The sequence below is a fragment of the Phaenicophaeus curvirostris genome, chromosome 3 (genome assembly GCF_032191515.1).
Source record: "Phaenicophaeus curvirostris isolate KB17595 chromosome 3, BPBGC_Pcur_1.0, whole genome shotgun sequence".
Lineage (NCBI taxonomy): Eukaryota > Metazoa > Chordata > Aves > Cuculiformes > Cuculidae > Phaenicophaeus > Phaenicophaeus curvirostris.
Window position 1 is genome coordinate 33,187,922 of NC_091394.1, and position 18,627 is coordinate 33,206,548.

General features: G+C 41.5%; 1 protein-coding gene across 2 annotated transcripts in view; it reads right to left on the reverse strand.

Annotated features, from left to right (window-relative positions):
* Positions 1-18,627, reverse strand: part of F13A1 (coagulation factor XIII A chain) — a 76,406-nt gene that overhangs the window by 20,583 nt on the left and 37,196 nt on the right. For both annotated transcript variants that reach the window (XM_069853587.1, XM_069853588.1), the window contains exons 5-8: positions 17,700-17,818; positions 12,145-12,252; positions 8,908-9,082; positions 5,079-5,217 (exon numbers count right to left, since the gene is read on the reverse strand). In XM_069853587.1, the coding sequence (XP_069709688.1) occupies positions 5,079-5,217; positions 8,908-9,082; positions 12,145-12,252; positions 17,700-17,818 (541 nt within the window). The remainder of the gene's footprint in view (positions 1-5,078; positions 5,218-8,907; positions 9,083-12,144; positions 12,253-17,699; positions 17,819-18,627) is intronic.

An 18,627-nucleotide genomic window follows, 5' to 3' on the forward strand; every position in this document is an offset into this window, starting at 1 on the left:
ATGTGACAACAGAAATGATATATTAATAAAGAAAAAAAGCTTTGCTTCCAGTTTCCATGAGATTATAAATAAAAGTGAGAAATACATTTAAAAAAAATCATTATGAATACCTTGACCTTGTCCTCTTTAAATAAAAAAAAAAGAAGAAAGAAAGAAACAAAATAGAAAAGACGTTAAAAATAAAATCAAGGTTAAAACACAAGCATCCTAAAGTCAGCATATGGGCTACCATGGAGTGTTACAGAATAATCAAAAGAAAGGACAGAGCAGAAATGAAGAGATGATGTGTTATGTATTAAGTCATGCCCAAAGGGTTATGTGCACCATGTATTAACAAAAGGAGGATAAAAGGATGAACAAGGCTATTCAAAAAATAATCAAGCCAAAAAAAACCCCAAACCTAGGATGGGAGGATGAGGTGGTGGTGCGAACTTGCTTACATATTTCAATGGAGCAAGGATAGTTTTGGATGATCTAGTCCTGCCCCAAAGGAATGGAAAAAAACCAGGACTGATTAAGAAAACAGCTGGGGAAGTGGAGAGATAGAGAAGTAAAAGGAAATGTCAGAAGTGGGTGAGAGTTATTTCATGGAACAGGTTAGGAGAATGGGGAAGGAGAAGAAGAAATGACACAGTGAAAAGTCTGAAGTGTTGCAGTGATCCATTACTGAGTGTTCATGGACTAAGCAGTCAGGCAGGCAGTCATTTGGTCTTGTTTTATACCATTTACAAACAGAGGAGGTTTCAGTAGAGCAGCTGTTCCTTTACTGCTCTGTGAGCCACAGAAGGACCAGCCCCATGAAACCTGCTGAGGTCCTGCTGTTACATAGACCAGATTTAGATCAGCAGACTGGAGACACTGAAAGATCCTGACAGGAAGGAACAAGGCAAATAGTAAGACCACAACCCTGGACTTCGAGAAAGTAGGCTTTGGCCTGTTTAATGTCCTGCTAGGAAGAATACCATGGGAGGCAGTTCTGGATAGAAGATGAGTCCAGGAGAGCTGCTTATTTTGCAAGGATGACCACCTCCAAGCTGAAGAATGATCCATCAGCAAAAAGCAGCACAAGACCTACGTGGTGAGCAAGGTGGTTCCACCTAAATTCAAACATAAAAAATGGTGCGCAAAAGGTGGAAGCAGGGGCAGGTCACCAGGGAGAATATAAAGTCACTCTCTGAGCATGCAAAGACAGGTTTAGGAAAGCCAAAACTGAAACTGAAAAGAAGACATCAAGTGACATGAGAGTCAATAACAATAGCAGGTATGAGTATCAAAAATGGACTATGGAAAAATGTAGATCTGCTGTTGAGTGAGGAAGGGGTCCTGATGGCAAAGGACTAAGGAAAGGCCAAAGTACTCAGTGTCTTTGTCTTGGTTTTTACTGCTAAGATTTGCACTCAAGAAGGCCCTTGTGTGCAGTACGGAAGTTGAGAGTAATGAAATTTTACCATCAGTAGATGAGGAACACGTTAGAGATGTTTAGACAAACCGGACCCAGAGAAGTCCAATGGATCTGATGGGGTAGACCCCCAAATGTTGATGGACCTTGCCAATGTCATTGTAAGACCACTTCCATTTATCTTCAGAAGGTCATGGTGACTGGGGGAGGTTCCTCAGGACTGGAAGAAAGAAAATATCACTCCTTTCTTCAAGAAAAAGAAGGAGGACAAAGGGAACTACAGGCTTGTCAGCCTCACATTGATCTCTGGGAAGGTTATAAAGCAAATTATTCTAGAAAACATTTCCAGACTGATTAAGGACAAGGTGATTGGCAGTGGTCAGCATGGATATAGAAGGGGATAGCCATGTCTGATCAACCTGATAGCCTTCTCTGATGACATGAATGAGTAGACAAGGGGAGACCAATGCATGGAGATTGTTTCCATTTTTTTTGACTTTAGCACTATCTCCCAGAACGTCCTCATAGACGAACTATTAAAGTGTAGACTAGATATGTCAACAGTAAGGTGTTTCGAAAACTGACTGAACTGGAATCAGATGATTGTCATCTGTGGCATGAACTCCATCTGGAGCCTAGTCACCAGCTTTTTACCCAAGGGATTGATGCTGCATCCAATAGTGTTTAACATCTTCATTAACGACATGTATGATGAGACCTACCACACCTTCAGCATGTTTGTAGATACAGAAATTTGGAAAGAATGGCTGATACAGTATCGTATGTACACAAGGAGAGGCTGAAAAAAGGTGGGGCCGAGAAAGCTGGAACTGTTCAGCCTGGAGACAGGAAAGCTCAGTAGGCTCTTTTGCATGTGTGTAAATACATGATTAGGAAGCTGGGGAGAGGAAAGACAGAAACAGACTCTTCTCATTGGCCCCCAATGACAGGACAAGAAGCAATGGGCACAAACTGAAGCACAGGAAATTCTGTCTGCACATCAAGAAATGCTTTTTTATTGCATGGGTAGTTAAGCACTGGTACAGGTTGACCAAAGGGGTTGCAGAGTGCCCATCCTTGGAGATATTAAAAACTCAATTAGATATAGCCTCAAGAAGTTTGCTCTAGCTGACCCTGGAGGGCTGGATGCCTTCTAAGGGATCCTTCCATATTTGACTATTCTGTGATGCTGTGGTACAGACTTCAGATGTAAACGAACCTCATTTTTTTTCCTTAGATTCCCTCTCAGTAGCAGTTTATGGAAATCACATAAAGGAGGTTAAAGCAAAAAGGTTCAGTCATTTCCTCCACCACAGAATGGGTTTATTACAGATTTAATGTAAAGACTTACAGAGATTAAGTTGTTAATGAAACTTGCTGATGAGCATCTATGCTGATGAGATGAAGAGATCATTTACATAAATCAGGCATGTTAACACTGAATAGGACAAGTGTCTCCTGAATATATGACTGGAAGAAGGGTAACATTGTGCCCATTTTTAAAAAGGGTAGCAGGGTGACCCTGGGAACTACTGACCTGTCAGCCTCACCTCTGTGCCTGGGAAGATCATGGAACAGATCCTCCTAGAAGCCATGCTAAAGCACACGGAGGATGGGGAGGTGATTAATGGCAGCCAGCATGGCTTCACCAGGGACAAGTCCTGTTTGGCCAACTTAGCATCTTTCTATGATAGGGTAACCACAGCAGTGGACACAGGTAAACCAACAGACGTGATCTATCTGGACTTCAGTAAAGCCTTTGACATGGTCCCCCACAACATCCTTCTCTCTAAATTGGAGAGATACGGACTTGATGGGTGGACTGTTCATTGGATAAAAAACTGGTTGGATGGTTGTATTCAGAGAGTAGCGGTCAATGGCTTGAAGTCCAGATGGAGATCCGTGCCAAATGGTGTCTCTCACGGGTTCATACTGGGACCAGTGCTGTTTAATATCTTCATCAACGATATTGACAGTGAGATTGAGTGCACCATCAGCAAGTTTGCAGGTGACACCAAGCTAAGTGGTACAGTTGCCACACCAGAAGGATGGGATGTCATCTTGAGGGACCGGGACATCATCTTGAGGGACCAGGACAAGCTGGAGAATTAGGCCTGGGCAAACCTCATGAGGTTCTACAAGGTCAAGTGCAAGGTCCTACACCTGGGTTGGGACAATCTCTGGTTTCAGTACAGGATGGGGGACAACATGATTGAGAACAGCCCTGTGGGGAAGGACTTGGGGATGCTGGTTGATGAGAAGCTTGACAGTGTGTGCTCGCAGCCCAGAAGGCCAACCATATCTGGGCTGCATCAAAAGAAGCATGGGCAGCAGGTCAAGGGAAGTGATTCTGCCCCCCTATTCCTCTCTTGTGAGATCTCATCTGGAGTATTTTGTCCAGTTCTGGAATCCTCAACCTAAGAAGGATATGGAACTGTCGGGACAGGTCCAGAGGAGTACTACAAAGATGATCCAAGGGCTGGAGCACCTTCCATACAAGGACAGGCTGAGAGAGTTGGGGTTGTTCAGCCTGGAGAAGAGAAGGCTCTGAGGAGATCTTATAGAAATCTTCCAGTACCTGAAGGGTCTACAAGAAAGCTAAGGAGGGACTATTTACAAAGGCTTGTGGTGATAGGACTAGGGGCAATGAGTATAAACTGGAGAGGGGCAGATTTAGATTAGACATAAGGAAGGATTTCTTCAGTATGAGAGTGGTGAGGCACTGGCACACGTTGTCCAGGGAAGCTGTGGCTGCCCCATCCCTGGAGGTGTTCAAGGCCAGGTTGGGTGGGGCCTTGGGCAGCCTGATCTAGTGGGATGTGTCCCTGCCCATGGCAGGGGTGTTGGAACTAGATGATCTTTAAGGTCCCTTCCAACCCAAACTATTCTATGAATATAGGAATATTTATGAGGTCACATTCACTGTTTCACTCTGAGGAGGAGAGGCTTGAGTCTCAGTAAACCACACATAATTTCTACTGAACAGAGCATGTAATCAATACGTGCTATACTTCTGTCAGACAGGAGACAGTAAGAGTTTGAGGAGGAAGTTAGAACTGTGTCTTCTCCAAAAGAATATGTATTCTCTGTTTCTTGTTCCTAAGAGGTTTTCTTTTTATAAATCTGGTAACAGCATTGCAGTGACTTTTATGATACCCTGGCTTTCTTTTTCAGCCGAACTGGACTTTTATTTTTTTTTCGGGAAGTACCTATTTGCTACAGTGGCTGCACCTACACAATATACAACCAGCCTACAAATATGGGAGCCGGACAGGAGTAGAACAAGAAAGGTGTTTTTCCATAGATATTGAGGTATTCGTTTCAGCCTGGCTCCAAACTGATGGAAGTGCCCACTCTACCCCTTTCCATTCTGAGCAACAGCCTGGGCCAAAGGGGCACAAACCCATTTCAGCTCTCCTCCAGTGTGCTTAAACGTACACTGTAAGGTAACACTTAAGCATGTTAACATTATTAGTGATCTCACAGATCCCCTCAGGTTTGCCTCTTTACATAACAAGCACTTCGTATTAGTCAGCCTACTAACAACCCATTCATTCTGTTTTACATAAACTAGCAATGTTCTTTAATGAACAGAGAAATAAATAAACTAGAGACATTACCATCATGCTTTTTAATACCTATATAGTTGACACTAAAGGCATTAGCAGGAAGAACTCACCATACAGAGTCTTTTGTAAGTTTGGTGTCCATTTTCCCTTCATCATCCAGAAAGAAATCCAGCTGTAAGTTGGCATTGTTATCATGGGCAGAAGAATAGTTGGTAATGAGTCTTGCAGGTATCCCCAAGCACCTCAGAACTGTGGCAAAGAGAGAAGCATGATGAGAAGGACAAATATGAAGATTGTGCTCATGGATCACATGATGAGGAGAGAGAGACATCTAATAACTAGAATAAAATGGGAAAATTCAGTCAAATAAATCCAAATAATGCCTCCTGTATAGAATATATTAAATATTTTATTTGAGCTTATAATGATGAGCCTTCAAGATCTGTAATGGCACAATGGTTATAACCTAAGCAGCTGGTCACCAGCTGTTTTAGAAGAGTCTTGCATAGTGACTGTACTGTAGCTTTTCAGGGCAAATGTGGGTGCAATGGGTCCACTGCATGACCAAATGTGATATAAAAGAAAAGTAAGTTTGAGCTTCCAAGAAATGCAAAACATATTAGGTCTCCTGGCATTACTAAAACAGGAGAATTAGGAGACTGTGTTAAAAAAGAAAATTAATAAAAAGTGTTTCCTTTTGGTTGATTTGGAGCCTTCCTGCTTGACAGTTGCCATCACAAGGGATCTGGAGAAGACAAAGAATAAAGCAGAAAACTATTTCTAATAAGGGGGGAAAGCTGCATTATGTGCAAGTGAAATGTCACAGCTAAAGAGCCTGAACAAAATGCATTACGTAATTTGTATTGATTCCTAAGTAATAGTATTTTAGAGTCAACAATCCCTTCCTATAAAGGATCTTAAAAGGAAGATCAAAAAAAAGCCCCTACACCTAAATCTCAAACCATCACAATGTAGCGCTTATGACTCTTCTATCCATTTGACAACTGGTAAATTTGGGATATGTGGAAAAGCTATGGCTGTGTCTGAAGTGCAGTAGTACATCATTAGGCTTCTGTGTTTGTGGTGTGCCTGGGCTGATAAATAGGTATGGAACACAGCCCCAAGAGGGTAGTGGGGCTGCAGGGCGACACATCATCTCAGCTTCTATATATGAAAGATTTTGTCTCTCAGCCAAAAAAAGTTCCTGTTTTTCAGTTTAGGAGGCCAGAAAACAGAGGGGATTTTTTGGAAAGGAAAAACGTTTTTATTGAAAATAATTTTTAAAAATAGTTCCAATGCTGCAATGTTGAATGGTCCTTGCAGCTATTGCTGGGTTTTGTATATTCATTACTGTCACTACTGTGACTCCCAATAAAGTGTAGCACTGCACATTCACTTCAAGTTCCTGGATGATAAATTACCTGGATGCATCCAATACCATATGTACCTATTGATTAAACTTAATTCAAGCACCCTCCCAGGCTTCCAGCACATGAGCCATCAGGGCTCATTGAAAATAATTTGTCTGACAATTTCAAGATTAATGACCATTTTTCAGAATGTTTTAGCATTTTTAATGGATGGCTATCCAGAATGTACAATGTAGTAACCTTGGAAAGCTGGCCTGGTCATAACGTTAAAGCACTGGCATTTGAGAAAGACTTAAAATCAGCTCAAAACAACCCTTTTAGTTGCACACGGTTGTTTGGACCTTTGCTGTCCTCTCTGTGGAGTGGTCAGCAGCTGGATGTGCAAGTGGCTACATATCAAATCAGCCACTGGACAAAATTTTTATTTCATACTGCTCAAGAAACTTTATACTTCAGCAATTCTTGCAGCAGTATGAAGTGCCAGGTCTCTGACTAGACTACCTTAGTCAGCAAACCAAGTCTAGTTTTGCCCCAGATAAATACGCCTCTCCATTTAACACAGTAGGCTCCAGGCCTCTGCAGTGTCACCCCAGTTTCACAGCAGCCTGAAGCAAAACACCATGCAGCAGTGATCTGGGGCCAGGGCACGGGAAAGGTGGGAGAACTAGTGTGTGTGTTTGTGATCTAAAGAAATCCAGATAAGGCAACGGGTAGGGAAGACAAAGTGGCCTGTGGAAGCCACTGCAAGGAATTGCATCCACAGGAAACATTTCCAAGAACTTTTTCAAACCCATTGTATTGTGTAGAAGCTGAGGAGCACCAAGTACAGATCATGTGACCTTAGGCAGTGAGGTTGGTAGATGTTTTTCAGGTTCTTTGGAAGCGGGTGATTGCTGATTATCCTACTTAGTAATAAAATGAACCAGTTCATGTGTTGAAGGACAGAACATTTACCAGCACCTCCCCAAATCAAAACAGGAACCTTTCTAGATTTATGAAAGAGAAGCAGAGAAATCTGAAACTGCATCCCCTGCTGCAGCTGTGAGAAGCATGTGCCAGTGGAAGACTAGATGGTCAGAAGATAGCTTTATTTCTGAGGCCTTTACTGTTTTGAATAGCTTTTGAACTACCTCATGTAACCAAAATGAGTTATGAAGTTCAACTATCCAGACTGGAGAAAGATTATGTACAAACATACATGTACAGAGCAGGAAAAAATTAAGTGAAAACTCAGAGATGTCCAAGTCTGTCTGAGGGTGAAGAATCAGTCCTGTAACTTGTCACTAATTATTAAATTTCCATGTTTGTTGCAGAAGATGAGTGATTAATACCCTTCATTTTTGGTAGAACTACACTGCAAAAAGAAGTATAATGCTATTCCTTGAGACAGCAACATGTGACAGTATTAAGATAAATGAAAACTGGAAACATTTCACAGAGAGTTTTTCTATAATTTCCTTTTCACACCTATGAGGACCAAAACTTAGACCCTCAGTTGTGGATAGAAGTACTTGGTAGAAAGTAGGCTTCAAGCCTGTAGAAATACCTGTTGTGTCCACTTGGTACTAAGCTGATCTGGTTCCGAGCTGATCTGGTCTGCCCTAGTTTGACACTTAGATGCATATGTTGTAAGTGCCTCTAAGGAATATCATACGGGCTTAAGAAAGATACTTGTAGTTTCTGTTCAGCTTCTTCTATTGACCAGTGCCATAAGCATAGGAACTGCCTGACTGGCTCTATATTGGCACTTGACATAAACATTCCTTCCAATGTCTGTTCGGTGTTATCTGTATAGTGCACTTTTTTTTACACTCCTGGTGTCTTTTTTGACTCCCAATATGCTGCAGTGTGTTCTGGTGTATCAGAAGTGTTCATTTAGGATGCTGTTGTTGGCAACTGTAAGATAGTAAAAACATTGAACCAATCCAACACTGTTTTCCCTGCTAAGTTTTACAACCTGCAACACTCCATTTGCTGCAACATTGGAACTCTAGTTCTAGCAGGTGTGTTCAGACTTTGTAGTGCTGGACAATTCATAAATCAACCAACATTTTCCTCATTGCTCTTGCTCACAAACGCCATAGAAAATGTTAACAGTTCTCAGTAGATATATAGTGGAAGAGTGCATGTCAGTCTTGCTAGGAACAACACTTCCTAGGTGAGATCTGGCCTTTCTGAAGCAGAGACACAATCACATATCCCATATTGGGCAATAGTTTCATGTTGCTGGTCTAGATAAGAAGCTCCCTGATCATCTCACATTTTCTAACAGAAATGTGGACTGTGCCAGAAGAATTACTTTGTCTCTCCCAAACTTACCCACATGAGTCACTGAATACATTTTACTGAACAAATAAATAGTTAACAGATTTATGTGGAAGAGCAGCTGAACAGAAAAAGATGCCAGAAGTTTATTTAAAGAGCATCTATTTTAGCCATGTATTTTTAAGTATTTATACTATTTACTTCTGAACATCACAGAGCCAGGAAGTACTTTAGCTAGTTTAAAAGCTCTCCCTATTGTGCAAAAATTGCATAGCAGTGGGTAGTTTTTCTTGCTGATACGTACATGTATTGAAGACACCAGCAAAGACCCAGCACTGGCCATATCGCACGGGTTGCTTGGAACTGTGATACTCCAAAAGAATATCCACGCTTCCTGTCCAGGCTGAAGGTGCGACCCCATAAGTGTATGTATTGTCCCAAGATCCAGCAATCACACCGTTATCATCCCTGGAGTTGATCTAAAGACAAAGGAAATGAGCATTAGGGATGTCAGAGACTGAATAATAAAGATTGCTTTAATGCAGCAGACAAAACTACTATGGGAGAAACTGAATATAGCCAGGTATAGGCTAGAAGTAAGACAGAAATGTTTAATTATGAAGGTAGGAAATTAATGCAGCAATCTTGCTAAGGGCCATGGATTCTCCATCACTGAACAATTTTGAATGAAGGTCAGACATTTAAATATAACGGAGAAATTAAATCATGCTGAGTATCTATGTTGCCAGTTTAGTAAGTTTTATTAACATGCTTACTGCTCAGTACTTATAATAAACATGATCAGTTATACAACAATAAGCAAGCCTCAGAAATACTAAGCTGGACTCTTTCCTAATATAATCTGGTTTTTCTGTCCATATCAGCCCAGACATTTAATAAAATCGCTCCTGATTTACAGCAGATTGAGAGGAAAACCAGTCCATTGCTATTTTTAGAGTAGAAACTAATTTCTTCAGACCAGCACACATGAAAACAAGAAGGAATTTTCTGTTTAAGTTTTCCTCTGCTATGATTATACAAAGCAAAGAGTTTTGCTGACTAATGGCTATACTGATGGGCATTAATGAGCACTACATCTCCTAGCTGCAGTTTGAACCAAACCAGTTGAGCCTGTGCAAAAAACTCATTCTCTCCGTTACTTTTAATTATGCTAATGTGGAACAACTACACATCAGCCAAATAAATCACAATTCTCATTTAAAAGCTTTTGGCTGCATTAACTACTGTTTTATAATTAGAAAATCGACTTCCTGTGAACCCTAGGACTGAATAAAGATAAGTATTCAGAGTCATAACCAAAAGGTTAAGGGGTTGTGCCCATCTCACTGTTATGGGAAACATACCAAGAAAAGAGGCACTTCAAGGACAGATCAGCATTTTGATCTTCAGGCTCTCCTCTGGCTGTAAAGAGACAAAGAGGGGGGCACCTCATCCTGCTCTGTAATGCCTAGAATTTTCAGAAGGATCCCAGCACAGGGCACATCCTCAGATGAACTCAGCTCTGCCACATCGCATCTTGAGCAAGAATGAGGGTAAGGAACATGAGCAGGACTTCAACACACCTTGGCTACTTCTTACTGAGGTCAGACTTCAGCCAGCTAAAACTGCCACACAGCTATGGCCTAATCCTGCAGATTGGATCTAAAGTCCATTAACTTAATCCAACCCAGACCTACATGTTTGATACCAGTGCAGTATACTGGTCTGCATCAGAAGAAGCACTACCAGCTGGTCTAGGGAGGTGACTCTGCTCCTCTACTCCACTCTTGTGAGACCTCACCTGAAGCACTGTGTTCAGTTTTGGAGTCCTCAGCACAGGAAGGACATGGATGTGTTAGAGTGAGTCCAGAGGAGGGCCACGAAGATGATCAGAGGTCTGGAGCACCTCCCATATGAAGACAGGCTGAGAGCATTTGGCTCGTTTAGTCTATAGAAGAGAAGGCTCTATGGAGACCTTGTAGCAACTTTCCAGTATTTAAAGGAGGCCACAAGGAAAGCTGAGGAGGATTTTTTTGTCAGAGATTGCAGTCATAGGATGAGGGGTAATGGTTTTAAGATGAAAGAGGGGAGATTTAGATTAGATATTAGGAAGAAATTTTTTAGTGTGAGAGTGGTGAGGCACTGGCACAGGTTGCCCAGGGTTGCTCCATCCCTGGAGGTGTTCAAGGCCAGACTGGATGAGGCTTTGAGCAACCTGGTCTACAGGAAGGTGTCCCTGCCCATGGCAGGGGTGTTGGAACTAAGTGATCTGTATGTTCCCTTCCAACATAAACCATTGTATGTTTCTGTGACAGCTCCTGGATTTCCAATGACGAACATCTCCACCTCCCAAAAATGACTGAGTGGCTCAAAAGCTAAGTAATATCCAAGCCCCCTTTGGTTTCAGACACCTTGTGCTCTTCTGCCCATAGGGCTTCCTGGGTCCCTGATGAGGGAACCACATTCAATTCTTACTTCTGTCTGAAAGTCTGAAACCATATTTCTAAAGCCTCAGGTGAAGGAACTAACTGAAAGTTTAAAAGAGAAGTGGGTGTGCTCTCAATACTTCTTACTAAAGTTATTCTGTTTAACTCGAAGTTAGGCAAAAATCAACATATGGCACTAAGAGGCTGGAGGTACAATTTCAGCATTGTGTAAGACAAAGAGCTCATTCTCTTAAAGGCCATCTCCAGCAGCCATGTTTTGCAGACAGTCTTATTTTAGTAGCTGACTTTGGAGAACATCTAATGATGCTAGCTTGGTGACAAGGGTATTCTGGGAAGCAGAAGCCATCCGTTCAGACCTTGATAAGTCAGGGGAGAGGATGCAGCCTCTGCCTTTCATGTCCTAGATAAGTCTTTCCTCTTGCATACTGGGGACAGGGCTGCTGTTGTACCCACAGCATGACTCCTGGCGCCTAGCAGGTGGAAAGCATGGAGATGTGGGAAGTCTTCTCTTTACTTCTTGCTTCTGATTATTTTAAGAATCTGCATTCTGAATACAGTAAGTTTTGTGGGCCCCATGTTTAAGAGCACATCTCTCACAGTGCTTTCTTTTGGTAAGTTAAGTAAATGTCATCAGCTTGAATAGGCCATCTGAGACTTAAAAATCAGACACAGTAACCTCCACTGTGTCTTACAGCCCTTTGAGGTTAGTGCTGGAGTCCATATAAAGTCTCTCAATTCCCCATACCAAAATCCACCCATCATGCCACCTCACCATCCATGGCAGAAACAGTTTTCTTGGTCATCTCAGCTGTCAGAAAGGGAGCAAAGTGTCACAGGAAACGCTACAATGCTTGGAGTGCAATGTTTAAAAGTGGCTTTCTTACCAATGAGTTACACTCTCAGGAAAAGGCAATGAGCTGACATAAACATTTCACCTTTAGAAGAGCAAAATAAAATGCCAGATGCCAGAAGTCAGAATGGACAGTTGATCTGGCTCTGTTGGATTGAGTGCATAGGGACATGAGGGCCAGTAAAATCAGCCTAATTTCCATTTATGAGTTTCTTCTGACACATCTTAGGCATCTATTACATACCACTGCAGAGGCAACACGGCAGATTTTGATAGGGTTTCCTCGCCCAGAGAGTTCCAGTTCTGCTTTGTCCATCAGGAACAGGCAAGCATCCAGAATGTTTTCTTCAAACTAGATAGAAGAAAATAAAAGGAAAACAGATGGAAAATAGAGTCACTTTTTGTTCTGGAAAGCAATGGAAACTTATCTTTCATTATTGTTATAATAGCTGATTAGCTTCAAAAGTAGCTGGTCAAGGCAAAGTTTTCTGTCTAAAAATGCAAGTTTTCTTCTAGAATAACAGCCAATCTATGAAACCCTGTGAGATGCTGTGAGGGAAAAGAGAGTGTCATTTTCAATTCAACCTCAGTCCAGTTTCCAGAAGGTTAAAATGACAACACAGTCTTTCCTACAGGACATAAAATTTTAAGTGCTAACAAGTATATAATAGGAAGATATTATAATAATAACTACAAGAAACTAGTCTGCTCATGAAGGACTTAATGTCCTTCACAGATTCCAGACCTGTTAATTTCAGGACTTCTCTGACACAGCCAGTGCAATGCTGGGAAGCTGAACAACAAATAGTTTCACAAATTTAATTTGAAGACACTTACATTTTAAAATTAATTTTTAATTATGTTTAAAATTGACAAACCAAAAGCTGATTATAGGGATTTAGATTGGTCTATGAAACTAGACTTCAAAAATACCAAGTGACCTAAAGCAGTCTTCTTCAAAAACAGAGTGAAAAGGTACAGTTTCTTCGATCCAGCATGAACAAGCACAAGAATGAATTGAGGGCAGAGGTGCCTAAATAGACCAGAAACCATTTGTCACAGAGCTTGCCCTATGTTGTATTTCATTTTCCTTAGGAGAAACTGCATAGCAAAGGAAAATACCTTTGTCCCCTGGAAAAAGGTAGGAGACAGGGAAAAGGTAGGAGACAGGGAAATGCACATTAATAGAACAAATACCTTCTAGATACAAAATCTTATATTAATATTCAAGGCTTCTGCAGAAACTCCACAGAGCTCGACCCTTTGCTTTATGTTCTATGCTTACATTCTTCAAGTTAACAGTATTTTTGCTTTCATGCTGCTACTAGAGTTGAATTGATTTTGCAACTGTATCCAGCCTGACTTAGGGCTCCTTGGCAGATAGGGGCAATGTGTGTTTTGCCTCCTGAAGAAAGTTAGCAAGAGCCCAGGCCAAGCTGCTGCTTCGGCCTCCCAGGGACAGGTAGAGAAGAAGGAAGAGTGAGGCAAGAGATGCAAAAAGTAATTTCCAAAGAGTCATGGTTGCTGCTGATGCTGCAGGGAATACGGGAAAGATGGAGGTGACGTCCCAGGCAGTAGCTGAGCTCTGGCATAAGCCAAGAAAGTGAAATGTTTCACTATGTTTCACCACTCCCAGCCATTTCCTGGCCAAGGAAAGTCCTTCTCCTTGTCTCTGCCTCAAGCCTGCCTGTCTCTCATTACTCAAGGTTCCAGTACTGTGTGGATTCTTTTTAGCAAACTTCCTCCGAGACAGCACACCTCTCTTTTCTTCCCCCACACTTGTATTGAATTACTTTCCCTGAAGCAGACATTCACCAGCAACTAACACCTTATCGTCTGAGTAAGACATGGTATTTGGGCCAATAGGGTAAGAGGGGTCAGGGTTTTCGAGGTACATACTCCTAATATTGTACCATCCTTGGGAAGCAGAAAAATTGCACGGTAGACTCTCCAGCCCACTCTACTGGTATGTGATGTAAATATTGTTGAGTGAATAACCATGCTGTGGAGATTGTCCTTCCCAAGGACAATCCTCATACCAGAGAGAGTAAACTCTGGGCCCACATAGCCGTCCTTCCTGCTTCAAGTTCAATTTTCTCCTGGTCTGGCCCCATGATTTATCACTTTCACCAGGATTGAAATCTACTTTTTGCACTTCAAGTCAACAGAAGTGCCTAAGATTGGAGTTAAATCAATAAGAAGTTTATCCTGCAAATTAAATCTTTCTCATCTACAGTTTATGAGACACTGTCAATCTTGCCAGCATGTATAGGAAGAATAAAGAGGGAAGAAATTGCTTTCAGGGTTGTTGCTTTCCACTTTAGCATTTACAAAATTACATGAATGCTTGTGAAATGACTGGATTAACAGAAGAAGATAAACAGGACAAGCTGTAAAGTCTAGCTGCTTTACACTTCTGCAGTAGCATAAGATCCAGAGTAGCCTTAACACTAAAGCCAGTTTTGCCCTTCTTCACTATCCAGAGATTTAAAAACATTAAATAAAACTAAATTGGTTTCCTGCTCTCAATCTTGGCATGAAAATACTAAATAGAAGCAAGTGGAATAGAAACATAGGACTTGCAAGGCTGAACACGCCTGAAATGTCAGGGGAGACAGTGGCAGTAGACAGGCAGGACAGGTGAGTGAACTTGGGCCAGGCTCAGGCACTGACTGCTCAGCACAAGCTGAAATTGAAATAAACTAAATTCAAGACCAAGAAACCTCAGCAGAACCATCTAGGAAAGACTGCAGATGGAAAACAAGGCATGAAAAAACACACTGGCAAAAGGGTTTGGTTTGCACACAGACGTGCCTTGCATTACTAAGCAATGCATTTAGTCAGATTGGCCTTCAGTGGGCATCCTCTTCCATGCTAACCTGTTTCTAATAGATGACCTTCCATTTAAATCAAAGTAAGAGATGCTGTATCCCCTTTTGCACTGGATGAATTAGGGCTGTATATCTCACAGTCAGTTGCAGGCAGATGTGATCTCACGCTGCTTGTGGTCTGATCTGACCAAATGCACGTGCCATAAAATTATATTTTTGCACAGTGGGCTGCAAAGCTAATGCAGCTCAATGTATAGACAAGACATGAGACAACTTATGATGGTAACAAGAACTCTATGCCCACCTGTTTTATTATATTTATCTTACCAAAAAAATCAACTTTGAATGATCAACATAGCATCCAACTTCTGATATTTCTCAGCTAGAGAATTCCTATATGCATAGATTTCTTCCAAAGCCAAACTTCCTCTTAGTCTCCTGAGGGTTTTTCTGAGTGTCTGGCTGTTTATGCTCTTGTTGAAGAAAAGAATCACAGTCATATTACAAGTTGCCCCTCCGTCCTCATTCCTTACAGCCATGTTTCAACTGGTCTGCTGTTTTTTCTTCCTCAGTCCATTTTTCTTGCTTTTCCTCCTCTCATGTTGATGCTGCTCATTCAAGACAGCAGCTGTGAGAATTATCTCCCACTAGCAACCCAGTTTCAAACTGCATGTTCCTTTTTAATCCACAACCTGAGTTAGACCTTCCAGCTGTCACTGCTCAAAACAATTTTTTTAACTTAAGGGTATTGCTGTACCCCAGTACATCTGTATTTTTGTGCACAGCCATATAGCTTTCGCTTCTATGATTGCATGTGGCCTTTCCCTTTTTACTTATGCTGTTGTACAGGGCTATATGTCATAAATACAAAACACACACAAGTATGATTTACCCATAATATTGGCTTAGCTGCTAGTACTTCTACACACTCGCAGCAATGCTCTTACTCTTAACATCCAGGATTGCTGAAAATGAGGAAGAACCAAGGTTGGAAATAGTCAGGGTAAGATCAGGAACATCATCACATCCTCCATCTCACTGAAAGTGAGGGAACAAGAAAGTTTCTCCATTGCTTTGAAGTCTGAGATGCCTATTAGACCCAGACAAAATGACTGAGCTCATCAAAACTCCTGGCTTGGGTCCCCTCAGATGCACCTGCCACGTTCTGTCTCTACACAGGCAAGTGGTAACAAAAGGTGTACCACAGCACAGTGTGGAAACCAGATCCTCCAATTTCAGACAATACAGGAATGAAAGCGTATAACAAAGAGCTATAGAAATGCCCTAATCTCCCAGACTGAACTACCTTCTAGCAAAACCAAATAAATAATGCAGTTTCTCAAGAGAGGCTGATGTTTATGTCAGGAAGGTGCCAGATTTGCTGAATATAAGCACCTCAGGCCAAGACACCATACGCCATAAATTCAGCATCTTAAGACATGAATCCAGCATCTGGTTTAGGCAGCACCATCCACCTCCAGTCACTCATTTCCCTCCCTCCCTTCCCCTTACATCTGTCATGGAGTGAATCCTAAATCTGGGAAATGAGTAACCTCGAAAAATAATATAGGAGAAAAAAATCAAGGTGATGATTATTCAGCTAGATCAGCTCTCCAGTCTGAGTCACTGCACAAGCACTTGCAGGGGGTAGAAAGGGCCAGGAGGGGGCATTTTTGGTCAACTTAAATGTACACCCAGCTTTGGCCTCAGGATCTGGTTAAGGCTATGGAATTGCCCCTGCCCCTTATTTAAGGGTTATTTTTGTCTCAGCCAGGATGACAATCAGACCCTGCAAACAAAGGTGCTGACACAACCAAAGGAATGGTGCAGAGGCAGGAACTCCCTAAGGCAGCACTGCCACAGGAAAAAAAGATGAAATTGTACCCTTCAATAAGGAAACAAGAGAGATGTGAGTTCAAAGAGCTCTCCAGGGCAAGTACCCTGGCAATCTATCCAGCTCGAGCTTTGAGATTGTATTTAGTTGAGGGAAAGAAAGCAAAGCAGGAAGGCTGCAGTGGGGAGGGGCCACAAAAACTGAATGGATCCATCAGCATAACATTAAGGAAATAATTCTGTACTTTCTTAATTGTGCTGTGGTGAAAATCCAGGAGGTGAGTTGAGCAGAATTCACAATGTCCAATTACTGTTCCTCTGACTGATGGCTACGGTTAGTTTTGCTTGGTTTGATTCTGCTCTTTAATACCTTTTCTCTGTTCTCAAACAACTATTTAACTCTTTCATCCCATAGGGACTTTGCGGCTGGTTAGTGTTTGAGGTAAAACAGGCAAGCAAGAGGGAAGGGTCTGGTGTAAAGAAGGCACACCAACACTGTGCAGCATCCTGGTGGGGGTGTGTCCCTCAGGCTGCAAGAGGCCACTGGAGACTCATATTATCAAATTCAGGGAGCAAAGGGAGAGATTCCCTTTTGTCACTGCGGCAAGGAAATTTAAAATTCTGCGATTAAATCCCAGTTTGCCCTAGGAAGTCTGTGACAAACTGACACCACCACCACCACCAGCCACCCCTGTTCCTCAGCAGGTAAGAATAAGTTCCACCAAGTGTCTAAAATTCATAGAAGGAATAATAAAGCAATACAGCATATTGCTGAAAAATAATAATAAAAAATATCTTTACTCTTTCACCGAATAAGTTTGATCCTGAAGCAGCCACAGCATAGCAGCAGAAATACTGCTACACTGTGGAAACCTCAGCTAACTTTCAACAGGCAGCCTCTTAGTATCTGAAATACATACCTAAAATAAGATCTTTAAATATTAGCAACTATAACATTGCTTTTCTGGACCAGGCATATACCCACTTCATACAATTTTAAAATTATACCCCTTGTTTTTCTGAAGGAGACACCAATAATGCACTCCAGAGCCCACAATCTCAACCACAGTCTGGTGTCAATTAAACTCCTTTGCTGTTCTGTTGGGAGCAGCCAGAGAAGTTCTAAATAGCTCACCTGACCATAACTCCAGCTTCTCAATCTTATGTCGTTGATGTTTCCATGGAAAACAATACCAACATCATTCAGGACGTATTCTTCCCTTTCCTTCTCGTCATCCAGATACACAGCATCCTCTGCATCAGTTTACCAAAAGTAAACGTTAACACAGCTACTTAAGTTTTTATAAAGGACAGATAAAAAGTCTTAGCATATAATACAACCATCTTTGATGAAAAGTACCCCTCTTCCATCAAACAAAGCCTTACTTCCCTCAACAGAGTACAAGAATAAGGAGGCTGTGACCCCCAGTTAGGAATATGACACACAACTTAAAAGCAGGCAAGATGCAAAAATGCTGACAACTCCTGCCTGTTTTTTCAGGATCTGTGAAGTATGATTACAATGTCACATCTTATCAAGAATTTTATGATTATTGTGTACCACTAATTTAATAGTTGGAGCACAGTGACGCAATTCTGCATCCATACAAACAAATCAAAGAACAATTTCAAACCTATTAATGTTAATGGAAAACAGCTCAAGTCAAGAGATCTAAAGAAAAATCTGTAGTGCATTAAAAAATTGGAATACTGTTTTTATAGTGTATTTACATGAGTTTGTTTGCTTTTTCGGTACATAAGTTATTGATTGGAGTATCCTTCCCCCATGTAGTTTGACTGACCAGCTAATATGATGAAAAATTCAAGTGTCCAAGTGAAAACTGGAATCAATTGGAAGAGATCTTCTCAAAACATGCACTAAGGCTACCTAGGTTGGTCTCATATTAGGAGTCAAGAGCATGTGCATGGACCCTTACCCTTTTAACATGGTCCACATATGTAAATAACACATTATTAACATTTGGAAATAAGCCTGAATGACATGAAACTGTTCAGAATTTCACAGGTACGTATGAAGCTGATTGTGATTCTGTGATGCTAAA